Below are 20,199 nucleotides of genomic sequence, written 5' to 3' on the forward strand. Positions count from 1 at the left end.
CTAGAAGAGTTAAAGTAATGGAGCGTGGAGGTCTTGACGTGTGTAAATGTGTAATTAATTTCCTTTATCGATGCTTCATTTGTTTTACTTGCAACACTAAACTATCAGTCAATCAATCAATCAATCATTTATCACACTAGGATTGTGCAAAAGCTTTATTTTGTTTGTGTAGTCGCTGAATAAGAAATATTCGGCTGGAACTACATATTAATATTGTATTCATTGATACCCTCTACTTTTTTCAGCAACTGTCAATTCTCATTTAAAAGGGGGCTTCGTGGTGCAATAGTTAGCACTCGGCTCACAACCGAGATAGCCCGGGTTCGATTCCCGGGCGGAGTGGAAAAATTTGGGCGGCTTTCCCGATACCCTACGCCCCTGTCCACCCAGCAGTAAATGGGTACCAGGTATTAATCGGGGGTTGTGTCCCGTCTCCTGGGATCGTTCCCTTCTCCTATAATTCCTTCCCCTTCTGTCTCTCCGGCATATGACCACAGATGTTGCGCCGACTTTCCTTCTTTCTCATTTAAAACATGTAATTGCTTCGAAACACTCGTTGGGTGATTCACCTGTTCAGTCGGTCAGCTGCCTCGTATAGTACCTTCGCCTCCTCCCACTCCCTCTTCCCTACCCTTCCTTCATTCCCCCCTTCCCCAATCCATCCCCTTCCCTTCCTTCCTTTACCCAATTCCCTTCTCCCGCTACTCCTTCCCCACAGCACTCCCTCCCCTTCCCTTCCGCCATGGTGCGCAGATCAGCGGCGCGCGGAGGCAGGACTGGCAGGGAGGACGCGTGGCTCGCAGGTGCTGTGCAATTTACCCGTTTATTCGATTTAATTAATATATCTTGTTTTGAGTGATGTGTTAGCGTGTGTGATGTGTCAGAGGGTGTGTCTGGCGTGCAAGAATAAGGACGTGAGAGGTGAGGGATGCAAGCTCGTGGTAGTTGAGGAAGGCTGTGATGGAGGATAGGTGATTGGGTCATATTTTCCGGCTCGGCAGGTGAGAACATTAGCCTATGATCTTTATTTTTTTACATTTAAGATTTGCTTTGTTTCCACTACTTTAGACGTAGTAGGAAAAACGGACGCGTATACTAGGCGTAAGACAGTAGGTATATATAATCAGTGACGCAGGCAGATTACTCTTTATGCTCCTCTTATCCTCATGTTCTCCGGGACGGGGGCCGCGTGGTTCTACGGGTACGAATTAAAGCGTTTAGAATCCGTGCTGGGGATGGTCTCGGTGTGCAATTGACTTTGAATTCTGTCACAGCTCGGGCGGCTTAATTCTTGGTGAAGGAGGCAGCGAGCGCGCTCTTGTAACCCCATAAGAGCTATTATGGTCTATGTCTAAACTACCTAGATTGAATGTTTTTTACTCTTCAAACTTTTACTATAAAAAAAAGGTGTGGCAGATTCCGAAATTCCCATGAGTGCGACGTTGTCAGTTCGACCGCCAATTATCAGATTAGCACGTCTCCCTACCTGCCCACCCACAACCCACCTGTTTATCTCTCTCTTTCTCCCTCTCGACCCGGGGGAGGGACCTAAGGGGACACGCCGACCACCACCACCACTACCACCACCACAACGTGGCACATGGGAAAAAATCGCTGCCACATGTCATAGAATTTATACAAATCGTTGTTATAATCCTAAACATCGTCACTCATTGTACTATGTAGCTTCCTTTACTAAATAAAGGATATATAAAATATCACTTTCAAATAGCACATGGATGGGAAATAAGAGAGACGCATGTACGAAGGTTGATTTGGCAGCATGGCTAGAGGTAAACGACGATACCAGCTCCACCCTGAACCGCCTTCATGCTCTGAACAGACTATAAGACCTAAGTTTTATTGCAAGCCTAACCTCGACGATCTGTTCATAAATATTTTCATTGTATTTTTTTTTTGCTTGACCTGGGTTTGATCTGGGTATAATAAATAGGTGCCTGAGTTTCAAATCATTGTGTTTATTTTCTTTACTGTGTATAGGGGCCTTCTTGAGATCGACATTGGCTGTCGAAACTCACGTCAGCGCTCCTCCTGCAGTTCGCGAAGCGCTCGGATCGGGTCACTCGGACAGTTGTCGACTTCCTAGGCGTACACCCAAACTATTCAGTCTCTGCAGCTTCAGCAGCTGGCTGCGAATTCGCATCCGTAATAGGTGGGCGAGCACCTCGCCCGGCACACTGAACAGTGTAATACCACGGTAGCTGTTGAAGTCCCGTCGGTCCCCTTTCCCTTTCCGGGTAGGGACAACCAAACCCTTCTTCCAATCAGGAGGAATGGTAGTTACCAGATTGCCATACTGGCAATCAAGACTGCATGCAACCCGCGGATCATGGCCTCACCTCCAGCTTTGAGCAGCTCCGCACTGATGTTACAGATGTCAGATGCCTTTCCATCCCTCAACTTTGCCACAGCCTCTGACCTCGGCCAGAGAGTTGGGCTCTCGTCGGTGGGTGAGTCGGCACCGCCGCCGGCAACTTGGGGTGGGCAAGAACCGATTCTAATGTGCTACATAGAGAATCGGTTCTCAAGCCTTGGAATCGATTCCTTTGTAGCCATTCTACTCGCGCTTCACCGCTTCATATATATATATATATATATATATATATATATATATATATATATATATATATATATATATATATATATATATATATATATATATATATATATATATATATATATATATATCTATATATATATATATATATATATATATATATATATATATATATATATATATATATATATATTAAAGGAATGAATAAGTTATTTTTGCAATAAATAAATAGGAACATATTGGGGGGCTCCCGTGGTCCCCTGGTAGAGTCTCGGCCTTGCGCTTCGGCGTGGTGCCTGGAGCGTATGGGTTCGAGACCTATCAGTTACCATGGGGGTGGAAAGGTGGGCTCTTTCCGACACCCTCAGCCCCGTTGTTGGGTCTCCTCCTTGAAAGAATTGGGTATCTCTCTACCAGCCGTCTGGGGGGTTGCGCGGCATACTCCGCCTTCCTCCATTGGGGTATATATCCCCAACGATCGAAATACCAAAAAAAAGAAACATTTTTTCTTTTTTTTCTTGTAAAGGAAACCATATCTATTTAGAACCAAATCTTTACTTTTTCTACTAAGAAAGTATATACTGAATAAAAATATTCTTCAATGTTAATTAATTACTTGCTACCCTTCTCTCTTAATAATCACACGAGGTAGTGATTCTAGAATCGATTCCGGCGATTCCGCTCACGCTGATAATCGATTCCTTCGATTCTGAAAAAAATAGATTCTCGCCTACCCGTGGCAACCTAGCAACTGGAAGCAGCCCACGTGAAGGGTCCGCCGTGTAAAAATGCTCAAATTAACTCCACCCATGCCCGACGCGAGGTAGCCATCAGCTCAGTCATTCAGCTGTTCGTATAGCGCTATCCTGAGAGCAATGAGACTATATATTCAACTTGTCTGAGTGGGAGACTTGGAGCGGAGCTTCTTCAGGGCTCGTTAAGCAGGTCAGAGGTCATTCATGACCCTCCACTTCCTCAGCGAGACCTTCTAACCATGACCTGCTTTAGCTTCACGTCAAGAAAGCCAATAAAGTTACTCGCCCCAGAAGTAGTAGTACTGTGATAGGAAGCATACATCATTTACTTACCAATTGCATTTAGCAACACCTATTTTCTAGTTTTAGCTTCTTTCTCTGTTCTGTCGTTCATGAAATGGGTGATAGTTTTTATGGCTCCTTTGTACTCCTCAGGTCTGGTTTTACCTTAGAGGAGCCACTACTTTTTATGTATAGTTCCCTGACACTGTAGCTGTAAAGTGCACATCATGGGGGCCATTCAGATATTATGTAATGCTTTTTTGCACCAAGCTTTACAACCCTCCGCCTCTGTAATTAATGCTGTAACTTCCCAAACCACCCCTACTACACTGTAACACAACCCCCCTCTAAAAAAAAAAAAAGTCAGAATAAACAGCTATGGAGAAAAAATGTCTACTCATATATTGTTAACTTCACCTGAATGATTTACATACAGGCAAATACAGGAATAAGAATTTTATTATCTTATACTCGCAGTGATAATTATATGTAACCCTCCTCCCCACAAAGTAACAATATGCTATCATACCGAAGCTCTCGTGGTGATATGTAACTCGGCCCTAAGTAACGGTACACCAACATCAAGTCCTCTTAACACTCTGCATTACATGATATTTGAGTGTCCCAGACTTGCAGGGGGAGGGGTGTGCATGTGTCCTTTGCCCTCAGCTCCAGCCTCCAACTCTTTACTTTTGCATTGTCCAATCCCCTTTACTTCCTATTCCTTCCCCAGTCCTTCCAATAGCATTCATTAATTAATTACCTCAGCATTCCTTCTCCTCATATACAAGCCCATAACAGTTTCACATTCATGACATGAGATATATTGTCCAGCAAAGAATCTAGGAAGAATATGTTTTGGCCATGCTGTGTAGGATCATGAGAAGGGGAACATGAACTGCTGAGGATCTGGCCTACTTTTGGGTAACGTAGGCAACCTCTGAGCATGTAGGTGAAGCATTGTCATGTAAATTTAGGCTTAATAATCAAACAAGTCACACCAAGTTTTTCTTTTTTTATATTTACATATATTTTAGAAGTTATCATCACATCTTTATGATCAAGGCTTTCACATTCCACTTCGAACAAATGTGGTATGACTTACAGTGCTTGTTAAGGGTGTGATGCATATGACATTAATTCTTAATTATGGAGTATACTATGGTCTAGAATTTAGAGCCTCATCCAATTTCACTTAGCCAGCCCTCTGCAAGCAACATCACTGGTAACATTTTTCCTCATTCATCTTTTTTAAAATGCAAAAAAGTGGAGTTACTCAAGACAGTCACGCGCGTTGGCTTACACAGAGCCGGCCGGTGAGAGCAGCTGGGACCTGCCGATAGGAGACTGGCAACATTTGTTTTCACAATAAGTACATCTGACAGTTATTGCTCGGGGACTGGGCTTGAGGTCACCCACGGGGAATGTTCTACGAGAAGCTCATCAACTACCTTGTGACTCGCGACCAACAGGAACACATGGCGATAATGGAGGCAAAACTACCATGGGGGCTACACCGTTTTGTATCGCTAATAATCTTGAAGTGAGGGGCCGATCCGAGCCAGAGGGGCGGCAGCGGTGACGGCGTGTCCTTAAAAAGTTGAGAACGCTGGAATACGTACCTAAAAAAGTGTAGTCTAGGTATTGTTGGATGAAGAGTAATAAAAAGATCTGAGTTTTGTACACACACCCCACAGTAGTCCTGAGTCCCTAACACAGCAAAACTATCCTACAATAATGCAATACCCATCGTGGGCATGCATTATTTTGTTTTAGCATCTTAGAAAATGCATTCTACAACAGTGGTCCATTCTACAAGGCTTCTACTCGTCAAGCCTATTATGTACTTTTGGGGGGAGAGTATACTGCAACACTGTCTGTCTCTGTCTGTCCTTCAGTCTTTCTCTTCATTCATTGCATGTGTGTGTATATGCATGTATGTGTTCGTGTAAATGTTTGTGTGCGTATGTAAACACTGGTGTCACTGTCTTTACTGTCCCTGTATTGTCTGTATATCAAAATTCTAAACTCATTTTCCCATTGCATTGTTTAAGTGCTGAGTACAAAATTGAATTTAGTAGAAACTGCAAAACACATCCACACCCACACACATTTTTGTCATTCACCCAAGTGTATTGAATGTTCATTTAGGTTTGTGTATCAGGTAAAACATACTTGAATTTTAATAACTACGTCATGTTTTGTGGCTTAGAATGTTTCACAGTTGAGCTCCAAGATGACAATTCAGTTCATCAGATTACTTGATCTCTCCTTTTTCCTCAATGAATTCAGGTTTGGGATGGTAATTTTAATCCTAAAATTACACTAGGTAACTATAACTCTATGGATCTTGTTTCTGTGCTGTCCTAACCCCACTTAATCTAGAATATAAATTACAAATAAATAATGACATAGGTGGGTTTACTTGAGGTACAGGACTACAGCAGTACAAAATGAAGAATACTGTGCACTTACAGTAAATGCTAACAGCAGGTATTCATTTAATATTACAAGGGGAGAAAAGAAGCACATTTCACAAAATGATCAGATGAAAACAATGGTGAATCTTAAAATTACCATTAACAAACCTTGTAACTTGCAGGTAAATGTACAATACCTTGACATTCTATCTTTGCTGGCTATGAGAGGCGAAGGGTGCGCCTCCCTCCAGCCGTCATTGTCATGGAAGAGCTGTCGTGTCGTATTGAGATGAGATCAGATTTCACCTGTTTGCTAAGTTCCATACACTTAGATAATTTTTATATGGCACTTGGATTATCTTTTTACTGGTAATTTCATGAATTTTTAACTGCTATGAACACCACATGAAATTTAGTGCCAATGACTGCATCACATTAACCATAATGAGATTGCAAGAGGTGCAAGCATGAGCAGCATACACTGGGCAAAGGTTGACAAGAAAAAGGGGCTAGAAAAGCACAGTTGGATCTTGCAGATCCATCTAGGAATGGTACACAGGTGGTGGTTTGACCACCTGTAGTCTTAGTCTACACTACACTATGTGAAGCAAGTTCCACTGTGTGTCTGCCGTTCTACATACATCACTACTTTTACTACAGTATGCAATCACATCCTTGTTTAGTCCTGTACAAAACAAGCTTTCTTCCATCACCAGGAGTACAGTAACACTTGTGCCATGACTGATGACAGTGCCTTAAGTAAGACTAGTCTGATATGAAAAAAATTAGTCTAATAGAACGCTTAACTCCACCAGTGTAAAAATAACATACTCTTCCATCCTTCGCAGTTTCTCAAAGTCACGTGTGCAAACCGGTTTCAAATATTGAAAAATGTTATGAAGAAGTCTGAATAAGGATGAGACGATAACCAACCATCTCACAGCGCTTGGAGTCTCCTGGCCGGCAGACCTCGTCCGTCCGGCCGCTCAGACAACAATGGGGCCGTCGGGTAAGTATTGTTTGTCTGTCTGTTTGTGGGGCCGGGAGTCACCGGGAGGTTTGTGTGATCACTGCCTCTCACTCTACATCACTAGCCTTCTAAGGGAGGTCCCTGACGCATGTGAGCCTCGTGCAGCAGCTGTAGTGGCGGTGGCATTCCCAGGGTGCTGGTGGGCACGTGCTGCACCGCATGGGACACCGGGGGTGGGGGGGGCTGGGAGATGGGGCTGGGGGGCAGGGAGCTCCGTGACCTGGGCCTGTCCTCATCCATCCCAGAGTAGTGGCGGAAGTGGGACATGGGGGAGGCCGGGTGTTGGGCGGCGTCCTCCTCCTCCCTCTGTTGGGTCTCCATTGGACTCTCCTCCTCAGTCATCTCCTGCTTCACCAACTGGGAGGCAAAGTTCTCCTCATTCTCCTCTTCCCTCTCTCTCTCCCTTTGTTCCCTTTCCCTCTCCCTGTGCTGGGCCTCCTCCTCCTCGTCGTGGCGGGGCATTGCATCGTGGTAGGACATTGGAGGGGAGTTGCTGCTCTTCTCCATGCTGACGGCGTGGCTGAAGGCGCTGTTCAGCATCGGCAGGTTGGAGTCAGCAAGGGCAGCCTGGGGGAGGGTAGGTGATCAGCGGATGTGTGGGATACTGCAGGATGGGAAGGGCTATTTCTTGCAGGAACTCGAGGTATATTATTGGTAGTTTGTTGTTTTGGGGTTACTTAATGGATAATCTAGAGGTATATATAGTTGGTAGGTGATGGTTTTAGGGTTACTTGGTGATTATCTGGCTACTTAATGGAAAACGTGGAGGTTGGGTAGATGTTGTGGCTGGCAAGTAGGGAAGTTACAAGTATACATGAGAGGTTGTAAGGGAACTGGGATACTAAAATGGGCTGCAAGTTTAATAAAGGTTAGATAAGGTGAGGGCAGGCTAGTAAAGACTGTATAAGTTTGAGCAGGTTGGGTAAGGTTCGTCAAGATGTGATGACTGTATTAAGGTATATGTGAAGTGCAGACAGGTTGGTAAAGATTTGTTAAAATGTAAACACTCACCTGCAGGCTTGCATTAAGGGCCTCCCCGTACAGTGTGGGGCTGCCACTGAGTGTCGGACTTTTGCTGGACACTCCCCTGAAAAACACGAGGAACGTCAGACTCAGGGATGGGACAGGGGTGACAGGCAACTCTTATTGTGGCTGTGTGGTCTTGGTATTCAACTTGACTGAGCATGTCAGAAATATCAGGTATATCTGTATGTTTTGAAGATGTGCTTGTACTATTGTATATCATTCATACGTACCGTGTTATGGTAATAATAAAAGTAATAATAAAAGCTATTAATAGTAATGATAATAGTAAACTGGCTATTGGTATGAAGATAAAACACTAAGAATTTTATAAAAACATGCAAGTATACATATTAGTAACATTATAATTGTTGAAAAGTACAACATATGTAATACTGCTTACACACTTACCATGCAGTACTTACAAAAGTGTTGTGGTTCAAGGATATTGTTCATTTTGAAAGAACTGTTTAGTAGTAAGTATTATCATATCACTTCTTAGTTTATAATATAGTAATTAATCTTCAGCCTACCGTTTACTTCCAGATTCCCGCGCTCGTTCAGACTACACTTGAAGGAAAAACTAAGCTAGAATAAGCTGATAAATGTGAAGAAATATCAGGCATAAGGAGACATGATGAAGTGCAAGAACATCAAGATATTGTAGAAAATGGCACAACACCAATAAATAGAGAGATTAAAAGAGATTTAAAAGACATTTGAAAAAGCGTGGCAATTTTGGCATTCCACTAGATAAAAGGCATAAGTGAATTAAATAGTAAAATGCAAAAAGACTTTTAAGATTTTAAAAGAGAGAAAAAGATAGTGAGGAAAAGTACTTGCAGTTTTCACCGACGGACGAGGAGGCTTGGCAGTGGTGGTGGCAGATGTGGTTATCTCTAAGTCTACGTTCAACACCCAAACGGTTAGTGGCTAAAGTTACGTTCAAGGCTTTTGTTACCACAATACAGTCCTACGTCATGTAGCGTTAGGCTGCTTCATTGCTTGTGGGTCTTACTCAACACCGGGCAACACGTCTGGGTGTTATGCCTTAACCTATGATTTTTTGGCTCAGTCTAAAAGATAAGGATTGCAAATAATACCGAAATGGGTAAAGGTACGGAAAATAACAAAACGGAACTGTAGATGTATTCACATGTACAGTAAAACCATAAAAAGAAATAAAAAGCAAAAAGAAATTCAGTAGAGGAGGTAACTGGCTGCCGTACAGGGATCAGTCCTTCATTTCCAGATAATTAAACTTTCCTGGATGCCAGTTTGAACAAGGAAATAAAACAACTTTCAGAAGAAAATAAGCCGAGGGAGGTGGCAGGGTGGGGTCAGGAGGTGGGGGTTAGGAGGCTCCGTCAGGCCTGGCGGAGACACAAACTCCATGTTCAGTAACAAGTTTTCTTTTAGCATTGAGCAAAGAAAATAGTAACTTGGCTCACACACTGTGCACGTCTGGCTGCTTGTGAAACCCCTGTGGGCACGCCATATTTATTTTGAAAAACTTTAAGCTGGAGAATGCACTAATTATTGACATCACAAGATTACAGCCAACAGAGTGGCTGAGTTGCTATGTGAAGGCAAAAAAGCAAGTTAATGGTGTGGACAGTTGTATCTAAATAGCCGCTGTAAATCTTGACCAATTGAGGCTATGAGTGGGAGTGTCTCCATCACTGCTGCAAATATAAATGTCCATCACTGAATAGCTGAAACTTGTCGGGCAGAGCCTCGGAATCATTCATTCTCTCTGGCACAGACTTTGAGGCACGGGGCTCCAAAACTTGTGAACATCCCTGGCTCAGTTGCACATTTGAGGATTAAAGATTCCATTGACAGCAGAAGCAGACAGGGAAAGTGTTTGCAAGATCAGGGGTTCTTTAGACATGCCGTGTTTAGTTTGCACAACAGACTGGCTAGATCTGTGTTTATTTTCTGCCAAAGAGACAGCCATATCAGGGTAGCTTTTTTTTAATAAGCAAAGAACATAATTGTGCTGAATAAACAAAAGATAAAATAATATAGAAGTACATAGGACAGTAGACCTCCTCGTCATTACACAGGAATAGGCAGTAATAGTGTGTGGTAATACTCAAGCAATCATTAGAATTTAGTTTTAATGTTTCATTTTAGAAATTACCGATGAAGATCTTTGCAAATGAAAGTTAGTAAATGCTAAAGTTACTTGAATTTGGTAGTTTTAACTTTTAATATTTGTTGGCAATGTAGGTTTGTTTTTCCTTTTTTTAGTTTGGGCTCAACTTGCAGCAGCGTTGTGGGCCATGTGGTTTTATCCTTGACCTTTACACTGTGCATTAAAAGGTTTTATTTTCATTCCAGAGATGAAAACAGGAAGTGTTTCATCCACATCACTGCCATTCATGTGCAGCACCACCTCAGGGAAAGTCACATGATGAAAAGAGTGATGGCTGAGGGTTGGAGGTGTGGCTGCAGCCAGCCAGGGCAGGGGGTCTACAGTCCTATGTGGAGGAACTCAGGGCTTTGACAGGAAGGTGAGTACAGAGTACAGTTAGCAACACTTTGGTTTTCCACGATTCTAGCCAAGTGAAAAGTAAGTAGTGTGCATAGAATGGAACTTACATACAAAACCATGGCCTAGAATTTCTTTTTAATCCTAGACTCTAAAAAAATTGTTGCTACATGCTACTAGTATTCATATTTTTTAAGGTAATAATAATTCAAAGTACTCCTTGGCTGGAAGAAAAACAAAACCTTAGTTCAGTTTTCCTGTTGAACAAATTTCATGGTGACTCAGTAAACTGGTCAAAGTGTCTTTCAATCCCAATTTGCCACATAATCATTGTTTCTCTGGTGTAAGACTGAAGTTCCCAGTGTTCAAAAGTATATGAAGGAGAGAACATTAGGACTAGGGGGGTGTGAGTGGGTGTGAGTGGTGGGTGGAGCAGGGGTGCAGGCGGGCGGGCGGGGAGGAGGACAGTTTCATCTTAGTGGTCCCCGCCCGCCCGTGGCAGATTGCTGCTGAGCCAGTGAGCAGTGCTTACTGTGGGGGCGGGAGCGGCCCTGACATGGTCGGGAAAGCCGCATGGAAGGCCATGGGGACCCCTTGGTTTGGCGGTAGCCCTGGGTGGAGGGTTTGGTGAGGTGGTGGTGGGGTGTTGGGTTCGTATTTCCGGGGGCGGCCGCGGGAGAGGTGGCGTCGCTTCACAAACTCTGCGTCGTCTACCATCCAGAACGAGCCAAAGTCGTCCTCATAGCGCACAAAGCACTTGTGCAGCGAGAGGTTGGTGCGGATCGCATTCTGGACCACCAACAATGACATTAGAGAAAAAGAGAGAAAAGTCAAAGCACAAGGAAAACTCTAGAGAAAAAGGTGAAAAGCCCACCCACACGCCCATAAGATAAGGCCCCTGGTGGAGAGACATACAGGTGGCGCCCTCTGCTCTCTCCCTCCGTCCAACTTGCAGTGAGTGTTAACCATGAGAGGCCACAGAGAGCAGAGGGCGTGGAGCCAGGGGGGGCGGCGGCAGGCATGGTAAGGAGAGGTGCAGGTTGGGAAGGGCAACATACCCAGTGGCGCAGCGCTGCGGTCGCCTCTTGTAAAACTCCACTTCATCCACAGTCCACACTGCGCCCTTGACGTTCTCCACACGCATGAAACATTTGTGAAGGGACAGGTTGTGGCGGACGGCATTCTAAACGAAACAATACACAAAACAGTAAGCTCAAAGCAAATGAATAACCAAAACAACAAATAATAAAAATAAAATGGATTATTCCTGGATCTATTGAGCAGCCAAAAGCAGCAGCTAATCAGTGTTACTGGCCTAAAATAATACTTGTAATTGTTACACTGGCTACAGTGCAGTCAAATTAACTTTCCAAAATGTTACTCGCCATCATGCTGGAGATTCATAAAGAAATAAAAATTAAATTTTTCAACTGTAGATTACGTATCTTTGCACCATGCAATGTAATGCATAAATAAAGGAGTAATTCTCTACACTATGAGCATCAAGAAACCAGGCTTGTCATAACTCGTCAAGACGCGGCAGCAGCCATCAGCCAGACGGCACTTGTAAGGGAAACTCAAAGAGCTTTACTGGTGCTAGCAATAAAAAGCAAAGTGTCCTGGGGAACTGAAAGTCATGTCTGATCTTTGGCGGGCACTCGAGGACAGACAAACACAAAATAGATGAGAAAGACTTAATGTCAGCGAGCAGAGGAGGGCCGTGGTACTGGGAGTGATAGCCTGTGAACAACTTCCAATAGATCCCGTGGTGGAAATAGAAGTAGGAATATTAATATTTGACACCATAATGGTGCAAACATCACCAACTTCCTTAGGCACTCCTGTGTCTAAAAGTCTGTGGGATGACTGACTGAAGCTACTGTGATAAATTTCATCAAGAGCATTCAGGATTTAGAATGATTAATATTTGCAGAGCAAAGACTCTTAAACAGGAAATAAGTGTCTAAGGAGTTTACAACTGGGCTCTGTGATAACTGCAAAGGCTAATTAGAAGAGTAAATTTGTGGTGGGCATTAGAGTGACTTAACATTATCAAAGGAACTGGTGACTATCTTGCTGTGATGTGAAGCTTTGCAAGTGCTGCAAGAGGTTTGGCAAAACTCTTGTTCTTTTTATAAGCAGTGTGATGCACTAAAAAATAATGTATGGAATACACAACTAGCATGAATAATTTAACCTTTATAATCTTTTGATATTGAAAAGTAGGTGCTAGATATTTCACATATGTATACTATATCTGGCAATTCATATTTCAACAGCTGTCTGTCTTACATCTACATCTAGATTAGGAATCTTAACATACAAGAATGAAGACTTAAATTTATTTTTCTTGTTTTCAGTCTCAATAACCAAACTTGACAAGAGGTCATGAACTTTGTTTGCTACACACTGTCCCTTGAGCCCGGTGCAGCCCTGCAGGAGGACTGACACACTACGCCACACCTCCAGCCGCATCATACGCACCTTCCATGTTGCAGCGTTGCGTCTGAAGTAAGCGAATGTGTTTTGGAACCAATTGTAAATCTCGTTGAGGGTGAGCTGTTTGTCAGGAGCCTCGATTATGGCCTGGGGAGGAGGGCAAATACATCATGATCAATATCTTAAATAACTTATACTTTGATCATATATTTTGTTAATGACAATGGAGACAGACCAAGAACACTTAAAAATTATCATATTGCCAGCATACACATTGGCAGATCCAGTGCATACTTGTAGATTTTTTTTGGCTGCAATATATGTATGTAGCTTAAGAGGTACTCTATGTATTAACAGTGAACACAGCTTTAATTTTCACCTCTTTCCCCGGCACTGCTGCATCAGGGAAAAACCTCCATTACTATTTAACCCGGTAGCAGCGGGGATCATGTTTCTTAATGGTCCCTCTAAGCGAGAAAAATGAGAAAAAATCACCCCTCACACAAACCATTTCATAACATATATCAAAGCATTTGTGATCAGATTATGTATCATCTATTTTTGGGGGTTTATATCATGGCACAAATTTGGCCCGTCGCTGCTACCGGGTTAGGAAAGAGCCAGACCAAATGTGAGAAGTGAAGTGGATGAGAGTAAGGTCAAGGACCTCTTTGGCCTTGAGCTGTGTCGGTATTTGTACCAGACAGTCAAGGCCAAACTTATGGACAAAGCTTGAACACCATCCTTTGAAGCATTCTGTGTCCAAGTTCACGACCACAGGGAGTCTCATGAAAGCTGTGTCCTTTAATGGTTTTTATCATATCACTATGTGAAGCTTCATTGCAGTGTTCTGTTGCCTGCACTTCTGTTGTGGGCTCAAGAAAGTCAGTCAAGTCATTAATTTTCTTGGATGTCCACTCACTGGATAATATTCATATACCATGGATGTTAGGGTTTTGAAGATTAGATTACCTAGGTATATTTTCCCTTCTTTGCATTTCAGCTTTGTGGATGATTACTGCGGCCACAAGAAGGAAAAGGTGATGCTTGTCAACCACTGCATCATTGTTCCTTGCTGTGGCTGGCCAGAAGACTGTACAAAGTTTTCACAGATGTATGATGGCACACCTCGTGAAGCAGCACTGATATAAGAATAGACAAGGAACACAGACAAATGGATTCCCGGCCTATATGGGAGACCTGGAAGTGAAATGGGTTGCTCTCACAGCCATGGAGTCTGTATGTCTGTGTTCCTTATCCACTCTTACATCAGTGTTTTACATATCAATGAGGTGTAAATTCATACATATGTGACAACTATGTACAAGAATGTCTTTTAACCAGGCACAGCAAGGAATAATGAAGCAGTGGTTGTGTCAAGCACTTGACAAACATTGCAATTTTTTCCTTAATGCCAGTGTAATAATCCACAAAACTAAAAACAAAACAAGGAATATAGATAATTTTTTCTTCATAAACCTAACATCCGTGGTATATAGTACTTAGTGACTGATGTGCAGAGAGAATTACAATACTAACTTCACTGACTCCAAAATGTTTCTGGAGTACACAACAGCAGCGCAGGCAACAAAACACTGCATTGAGGTTCCAGTTAGTGATGTGCTAGAAGCAACAAAAAGATTCAGCTTCCATGAGGATCAGTATACTCCCTGTGGACAAGAACATGGGCACAGGATGGATCAATGAATGGTATTCAGCCTTTGTCCATCGTTTGATTTTTACTAACTCTCCCTGATATGGATGAAGACACAGATCACACTCAAGGAAAAATCTAGTTTGAAAAATTGAGCCCTTACCTGTCTCATTTCCTACTTAACCAACTGCTCTTCTGTTGTCATGTGTCTTCTACTAATTTTCAAACCTCATAGAAAAGATTGAAGAGATCAAAACGTGTGGAAATAGCCATGAAATGTGGGAGTTGAGGGGGTAAAGACCCCCTGTAAGTAAGAGCCTGTTGAATTTTGGCTGCAGGACGCTGTGGGCTTCTTTGCTGCCCATGGCTACGTGGGTTCCCACCCACATTTCATGGTTATTTTCATGATTGTTTCCATCTCTACATTTTTTCCTATGGTTTTCTGGGAAGTTTGAAAGTTAGTAAAAGACATACATACATGATGACAAGAGCAGTTAGTTAAGTAGGAAACGAGACATGGAAGGGAGCACAAAGCAGATCTTTACTGTTTTTTCCCCCAGATTTGAAAACTAAATAGGGTATGTATGAACTGGTGAATGCACTCTTCAACTATCATCATTTCTTTTTTTGCCGTTCTTACCCAGTGACAGTCCCATAGAAGCACCTTACTCTACTACTCAGTCATGCCGTGGCATTTGTCTATGTAACATGAAGTGGATTGATCTGTAGAGAATAAGGATGACAGGTGCTGAGGGGGATGGCAAGTGTGGGACTACTACTGTGACTAAATGATACAGTAACACTATTCAAATAATTTTGCATGCCTTACCACATTAACTTACCTGGCGTATTAGTGAAGCATAGGTGAAGGGCGGCCGCACCTCTGTGTTTTTATAAAATTCTCGATTCCTTTGAATTTCTGTTTGAGGAAGAGAAGGCTTCATTAGCACCACTTCCATTCAGCAACTGCATTGTGAAAAGTTCTTGAATTAAAACTATCATCATTAAACATGATGACCATTACTTCATCTCAATTGTTCATGACCATTAAAGAATGTTGCAAATAAGCTACAGTTTATTATCCTTGTAAGTTGAATTAGTTCCTTCACAAACTAAGAATGGAATCGCTGTACTTGACACTGCAAGGTCAACATTTTTTTAAGTAACTCCACTGGTGCACTGGTTAAGAGGAAGTAAAGGTAACCACTTGGCCAAATAATGCAGACATGCACACACCTGGTCACCTGTCTGAGGTGTTCACAAGTACTGAGGTAGTGTTGTGCTGCGGTGTTCACATGTGTGGGTGTATACATTCCTTTCATGAGTGTGGATGTGCAGGTGTATAAAACTCCCCGTATTTACATTAGTGTAAGGCAACATCAGTGTCATGTGCATTTCCTCTCAAAAATTTACTATCTGTATTCATATGACACTGGGAAGTTACAGTGAGTTCCCATATGTACAAATGTGTGTCAGAATCCAAGTCTACTGTGCTGCTTCCCTTAATTATATTTCCCTCTGTAAATATCTGACACTGATAAGTTCACAAATAGAGTCCATACAGATGTGTACCAGTGGATGACAACCTACTTCTAAGGCAGGTGTCTGAGGGAAGCTCACTCACGGACAGCAGCGTCCCTTTACACTACTACTCACAGCTATTCCTCTCATGCTGTGCCCCAAACCAACCCAATTACAAGAGGAATTAATCTACTTATGGGAATACACAGCAAGCTCTCCATGATGGACTAAACATATTCATCCAAAGACTTTCAATACTCAAAAGTCTTCCCTTAGAAATACGGACCTTGTTGTATGTCCAGTCCTGCTCGATCTAACATATATGAAAGACCTATGAGAGATAAAGAAAATAGGGGAAGGTAATAAACAGAGACCGTAAACACAGATGGGGTTATCAACGTCACCAAGAAACACAAGAGATAGGCAGGAATGGCACTCAGTATCAGCGGTCAAGACACTCGGCAAATGAAGGGCTTCTGGTCATGACAAGCAACGGAAAGAGGAAATGCAAAATCCAATAAAATGGAAAGGAAAATGAAAAAAAGTCAAACAATGGAGAACCAAAGGGGCCAAAAAGAGGTAAATACAAACCATAAGGACCAGGATAAAGTAACCATGAAAACTGATGAAAAACAAAGCAATGATGGAGTGAAAACAGATCAGTACAAGTACATGGGCACTATTAGGTAAGAGTTTTTTCTTCAAAGTACATCATTCAAATTAACAAAACAAAGTGAGTGTGTTTCACTGTTCAAAAACATGAAGTTGAATAGCAAATTTCAAAGATAATAGTTCAAAATGATGTACTTAAAAATTTCCAAAGCTGACAAATAACATAAAAAGGAACAAAGTGTGTGTAGCAATAACTATGTACATGCTTAAACTGAATGGAAAGATGATGGGGCTGGACTACTTTTTAACATAAGCAGATGTAAAACATAAATGATGAGGTAAAGTCATTGAGCCATTTGTAGGAATTGTACCCAAAATGAAAATATTGCATCTGCACTACGATGCTGCCAAGAAAATTACCTCATGTGACTCATCATCAATTAAAACCACAGGTGTACCACTCTACAGGTGTTGTGTGTACAGGTAACCTTCCATCAGCTTAATGACCAAGCTTTACTGCTGAGAGCAAGATGAATCGCTACTCACCTTGCTCTGGGCTTGTCACAGGTAAGGATAAACACCTGAGCAGAACATATTCAAGAACATAACAAAGTGGTGAGCATGTATGTGGAGGGGGGGCACATAAATCATGATGAGGTCTTGTATGTGATAATTTTCTTAGCATCATGTTTTGAGGAATGCTCTGAGGGTCAACATATAAACATTTGGTGGTCTCTTTATAACAGACGCTGGAGAGTAGGAAGTCACTGGGGAGGAACATGAAAGCAGCAGGAAGCCACAAACACATTAGTTGCCAGTCAAGGGAAGGACAGAGGCACAAGAAGCGTTAGAGAAAAGGTTAAGTGTGATGCATCTCTGCTGACAACATGCAGTAGAGGAAAAAGGCTTCTGGTAAATGGTAGATACAGCAGGTCTGCACTAATGTAAGTAAGTCGGGAACACTCATGCTTGGAAAGTAAAGAACAGGAATGTAGTATTAAAAAAAGAGAGAGAGAGAGAAAGGAGAGTTGACTTGTTAGGGTGACGGTGCAGAGTTGGGAGGATATGCAGTTGGTTACCTTCAGTAACGTCTAAAGCAGCACGGTCTGCAAGGCGCCTTCTAGTCACTTGGGAGTCCTCTAGTGGCCCTAGCAAAAAGCAAGCAAGGCCTTACGTTACATGGGGACCAGGGAGGGAGTGGTGACCTCGGCCTCTGCTCTCCCCTTTCCCTCACCCTCACCCCTCCGGCACCCACTCCTTGCTTCTGACTCAAGGCACACAACAGGTGGGTCGCTGGTGGCACACACACCCTCACCTGACCCAGCCTGTTTACCTGGCAGCTTTATGAGCACTGAGAACACCTGATGCATACTCCAGGAGTTTAATTAGTTCTTGTGCTAGCGATGAATACGGCTTTGAAATTGAATGGCTTTGAACTTTATATAAAAATGTATTTTCTCATTATCCATTACTTTTTGAAATGACAATTCAAATATATTATATCTTTCTCACCATCTGCTGATCTATCAGTAACTGAAGGTCACTTGTACTTGTGATTATGGAAAAAGTCTTAAGTAATAATTTTAATTCTCTGAACACAATGCAGGTGTAGGTAACGCAAAGAGCAGTGTGTGCGGGTGTGTGCTGTGGGCGGTGGGGAGGGGTGGAGGGGGCAGCAGAGGTGGGCCCCATAGCGTGCTCATGTTTCCTGCCTGTGCACTTCACTCTCCACACATCACCAACACTTCTAAGTGAAATCTTTACATGTTGCATCTCAGCTCTAACTCTTATCTTGCTAATGGTAATTATGAACAGTAAATTACAGTGCAGGGGAGGTATACTTCCATGCAGAATATTGCAACGAAAACAAAATAGTGATGGTACCTACTAAAAAGACATAGTATATAATATAACAAGCATGTAAAATGACTCCAAAAAAAGTGCTATAGTATATACAAATGTTACTGACACGAAATTGAGTCTTGACCATAATAAATAAAGTGACTGACTGGCATATTTACAAGTCTTGAGGAGAAATACAATAAACTATACATTTTCACTTTGTTACTTCAGTATATAAAGTAAAATGTGACATGAGGAATCAAATGTATAAATCTTTTTACACTTGCCATACTAAACTTTTAAACACTATGGATCATTATCACATGAAATAGTGACTGACAGATTGCTCACGACACCCCAGATGGTGAGGCTGAGGGGGTGGGGTGGTAGGGCGGGGAGGGGAAGAAGGGGGCTCGTGGGGGGGGCTTGGGGGGCTTACCTGGCGTGAGAAGAGCAGCCTTGTCAGTGAGTCTCCTTCGCAGGGGGCCACAGGTGGTGGGGGTGGGGGGCTGCAGGAGTGGGGGGTGACGGGAGCCTATTGCACTGTAAGGAGAAGGAGAGGTCTGGTGAGCCACAGAACATAACAGACATGACTATACAATTCTTCAGCAGAACACTTATGATGAGGTAATACAGTTCCATGTCTTGATGATGAAATGGAGATATGATGATGATGAGGAGGAGGATGATATGATAATGACGAAAATGAAAAGAACCTGATGATAATGGGGTTAAGGATAAGAAAGAGGAGATGATTGGCTATAAAGAGAAGGAGGAGTCAGAAGATGGTATGATAATGAAAGTAAGGAGAGAGGAATAGGAAGAGGAGGATGAGAAGCTAGATAGGTAGAAGAAAGAAGTGATGATATATGATAAGTAATGAGGAGGAGGAGGAGGATGAGAAGCAAGATGATTAGGAGAATGGTGAGATAATAAAGATGATGATTAGGAGGAAGACTATGTTAAGTTAGAAAAGAAGGACCTGATGTTTATGAAGGGGAAGAATGAGGATAAGAAAGAAATAGTGATTATGATGATGTGGAAAAGATGTGATGATAAAAGTAAGAAGGAAAAGGAGAAAGATGATAAAAGATGAAAAACTAGATGAGTAGAAGAGATATGTGATGAAAATGATGATGTAGATACAGCCTAGAGGAAGAAAAGAGAGCCCATCTACTCACCTGAAGAGGGATACGGGCGGCATCTGGCCCATGGGGGAGTGCGGCAGCCCCAGGGGGTTGGGGCCCAGCACGCCGCCGCCCAGCAGGTTGGGGCTCATGGCCAGTTTGGGAAGGATGCCTCCGGGACTCTGCAGGGGGAGAAAAGGTGCTACTATGAGTGTTGTGGATCTATGGGGGCTAGGGTACCATTTCAGTAGGCTGGGTCACCATCAGAAAGGGTTAAATTACCATCTGAGGGTGCTGGGTTACCATCAGAGAGGGCTAGGTTACCATTGGAAAGGGCTAGGTTACCAGTTGAAGGGGTTAGATTACCAATGGAAAGGGTTTGGTTACAAGTTGTGAGGGAAAGGTAATTGTGTTAAAGG

The 20,199-nt window shown here is 42.6% G+C and overlaps 1 protein-coding gene across 12 annotated transcripts in view; it reads right to left on the reverse strand.

Moving 5' to 3' along the window:
* Nucleotides 1–4,615: 4,615 nt before the first annotated feature.
* The window catches only part of LOC126985418 (forkhead box protein P1-like), a 483,883-nt gene continuing 468,299 nt past the window's right edge, over nucleotides 4,616–20,199 (reverse strand). For 8 of the 12 annotated variants that reach the window (XM_050840267.1, XM_050840268.1, XM_050840261.1 and 5 more), the window contains 8 exons: nucleotides 19,835–19,962; nucleotides 19,093–19,196; nucleotides 17,891–17,959; nucleotides 15,521–15,597; nucleotides 13,070–13,171; nucleotides 11,118–11,374; nucleotides 8,077–8,152; nucleotides 4,616–7,632 (listed from right to left, as the gene is read on the reverse strand). In XM_050840267.1, the coding sequence (XP_050696224.1) occupies nucleotides 7,126–7,632; nucleotides 8,077–8,152; nucleotides 11,118–11,374; nucleotides 13,070–13,171; nucleotides 15,521–15,597; nucleotides 17,891–17,959; nucleotides 19,093–19,196; nucleotides 19,835–19,962 (1,320 nt within the window). In that variant the 3' untranslated portion in view covers nucleotides 4,616–7,125. Of the gene's footprint in view, nucleotides 7,633–8,076; nucleotides 8,153–11,117; nucleotides 11,375–11,643; nucleotides 11,769–13,069; nucleotides 13,172–15,520; nucleotides 15,598–16,485; nucleotides 16,531–17,890; nucleotides 17,960–19,092; nucleotides 19,197–19,834; nucleotides 19,963–20,199 lie in introns of all 12 variants that reach the window. The other 4 variants (XM_050840265.1, XM_050840271.1, XM_050840263.1 and 1 more) reach the window with 3 other exon arrangements.

Source organism: Eriocheir sinensis, chromosome 59 (genome assembly GCF_024679095.1).
Source record: "Eriocheir sinensis breed Jianghai 21 chromosome 59, ASM2467909v1, whole genome shotgun sequence".
Lineage (NCBI taxonomy): Eukaryota > Metazoa > Arthropoda > Malacostraca > Decapoda > Varunidae > Eriocheir > Eriocheir sinensis.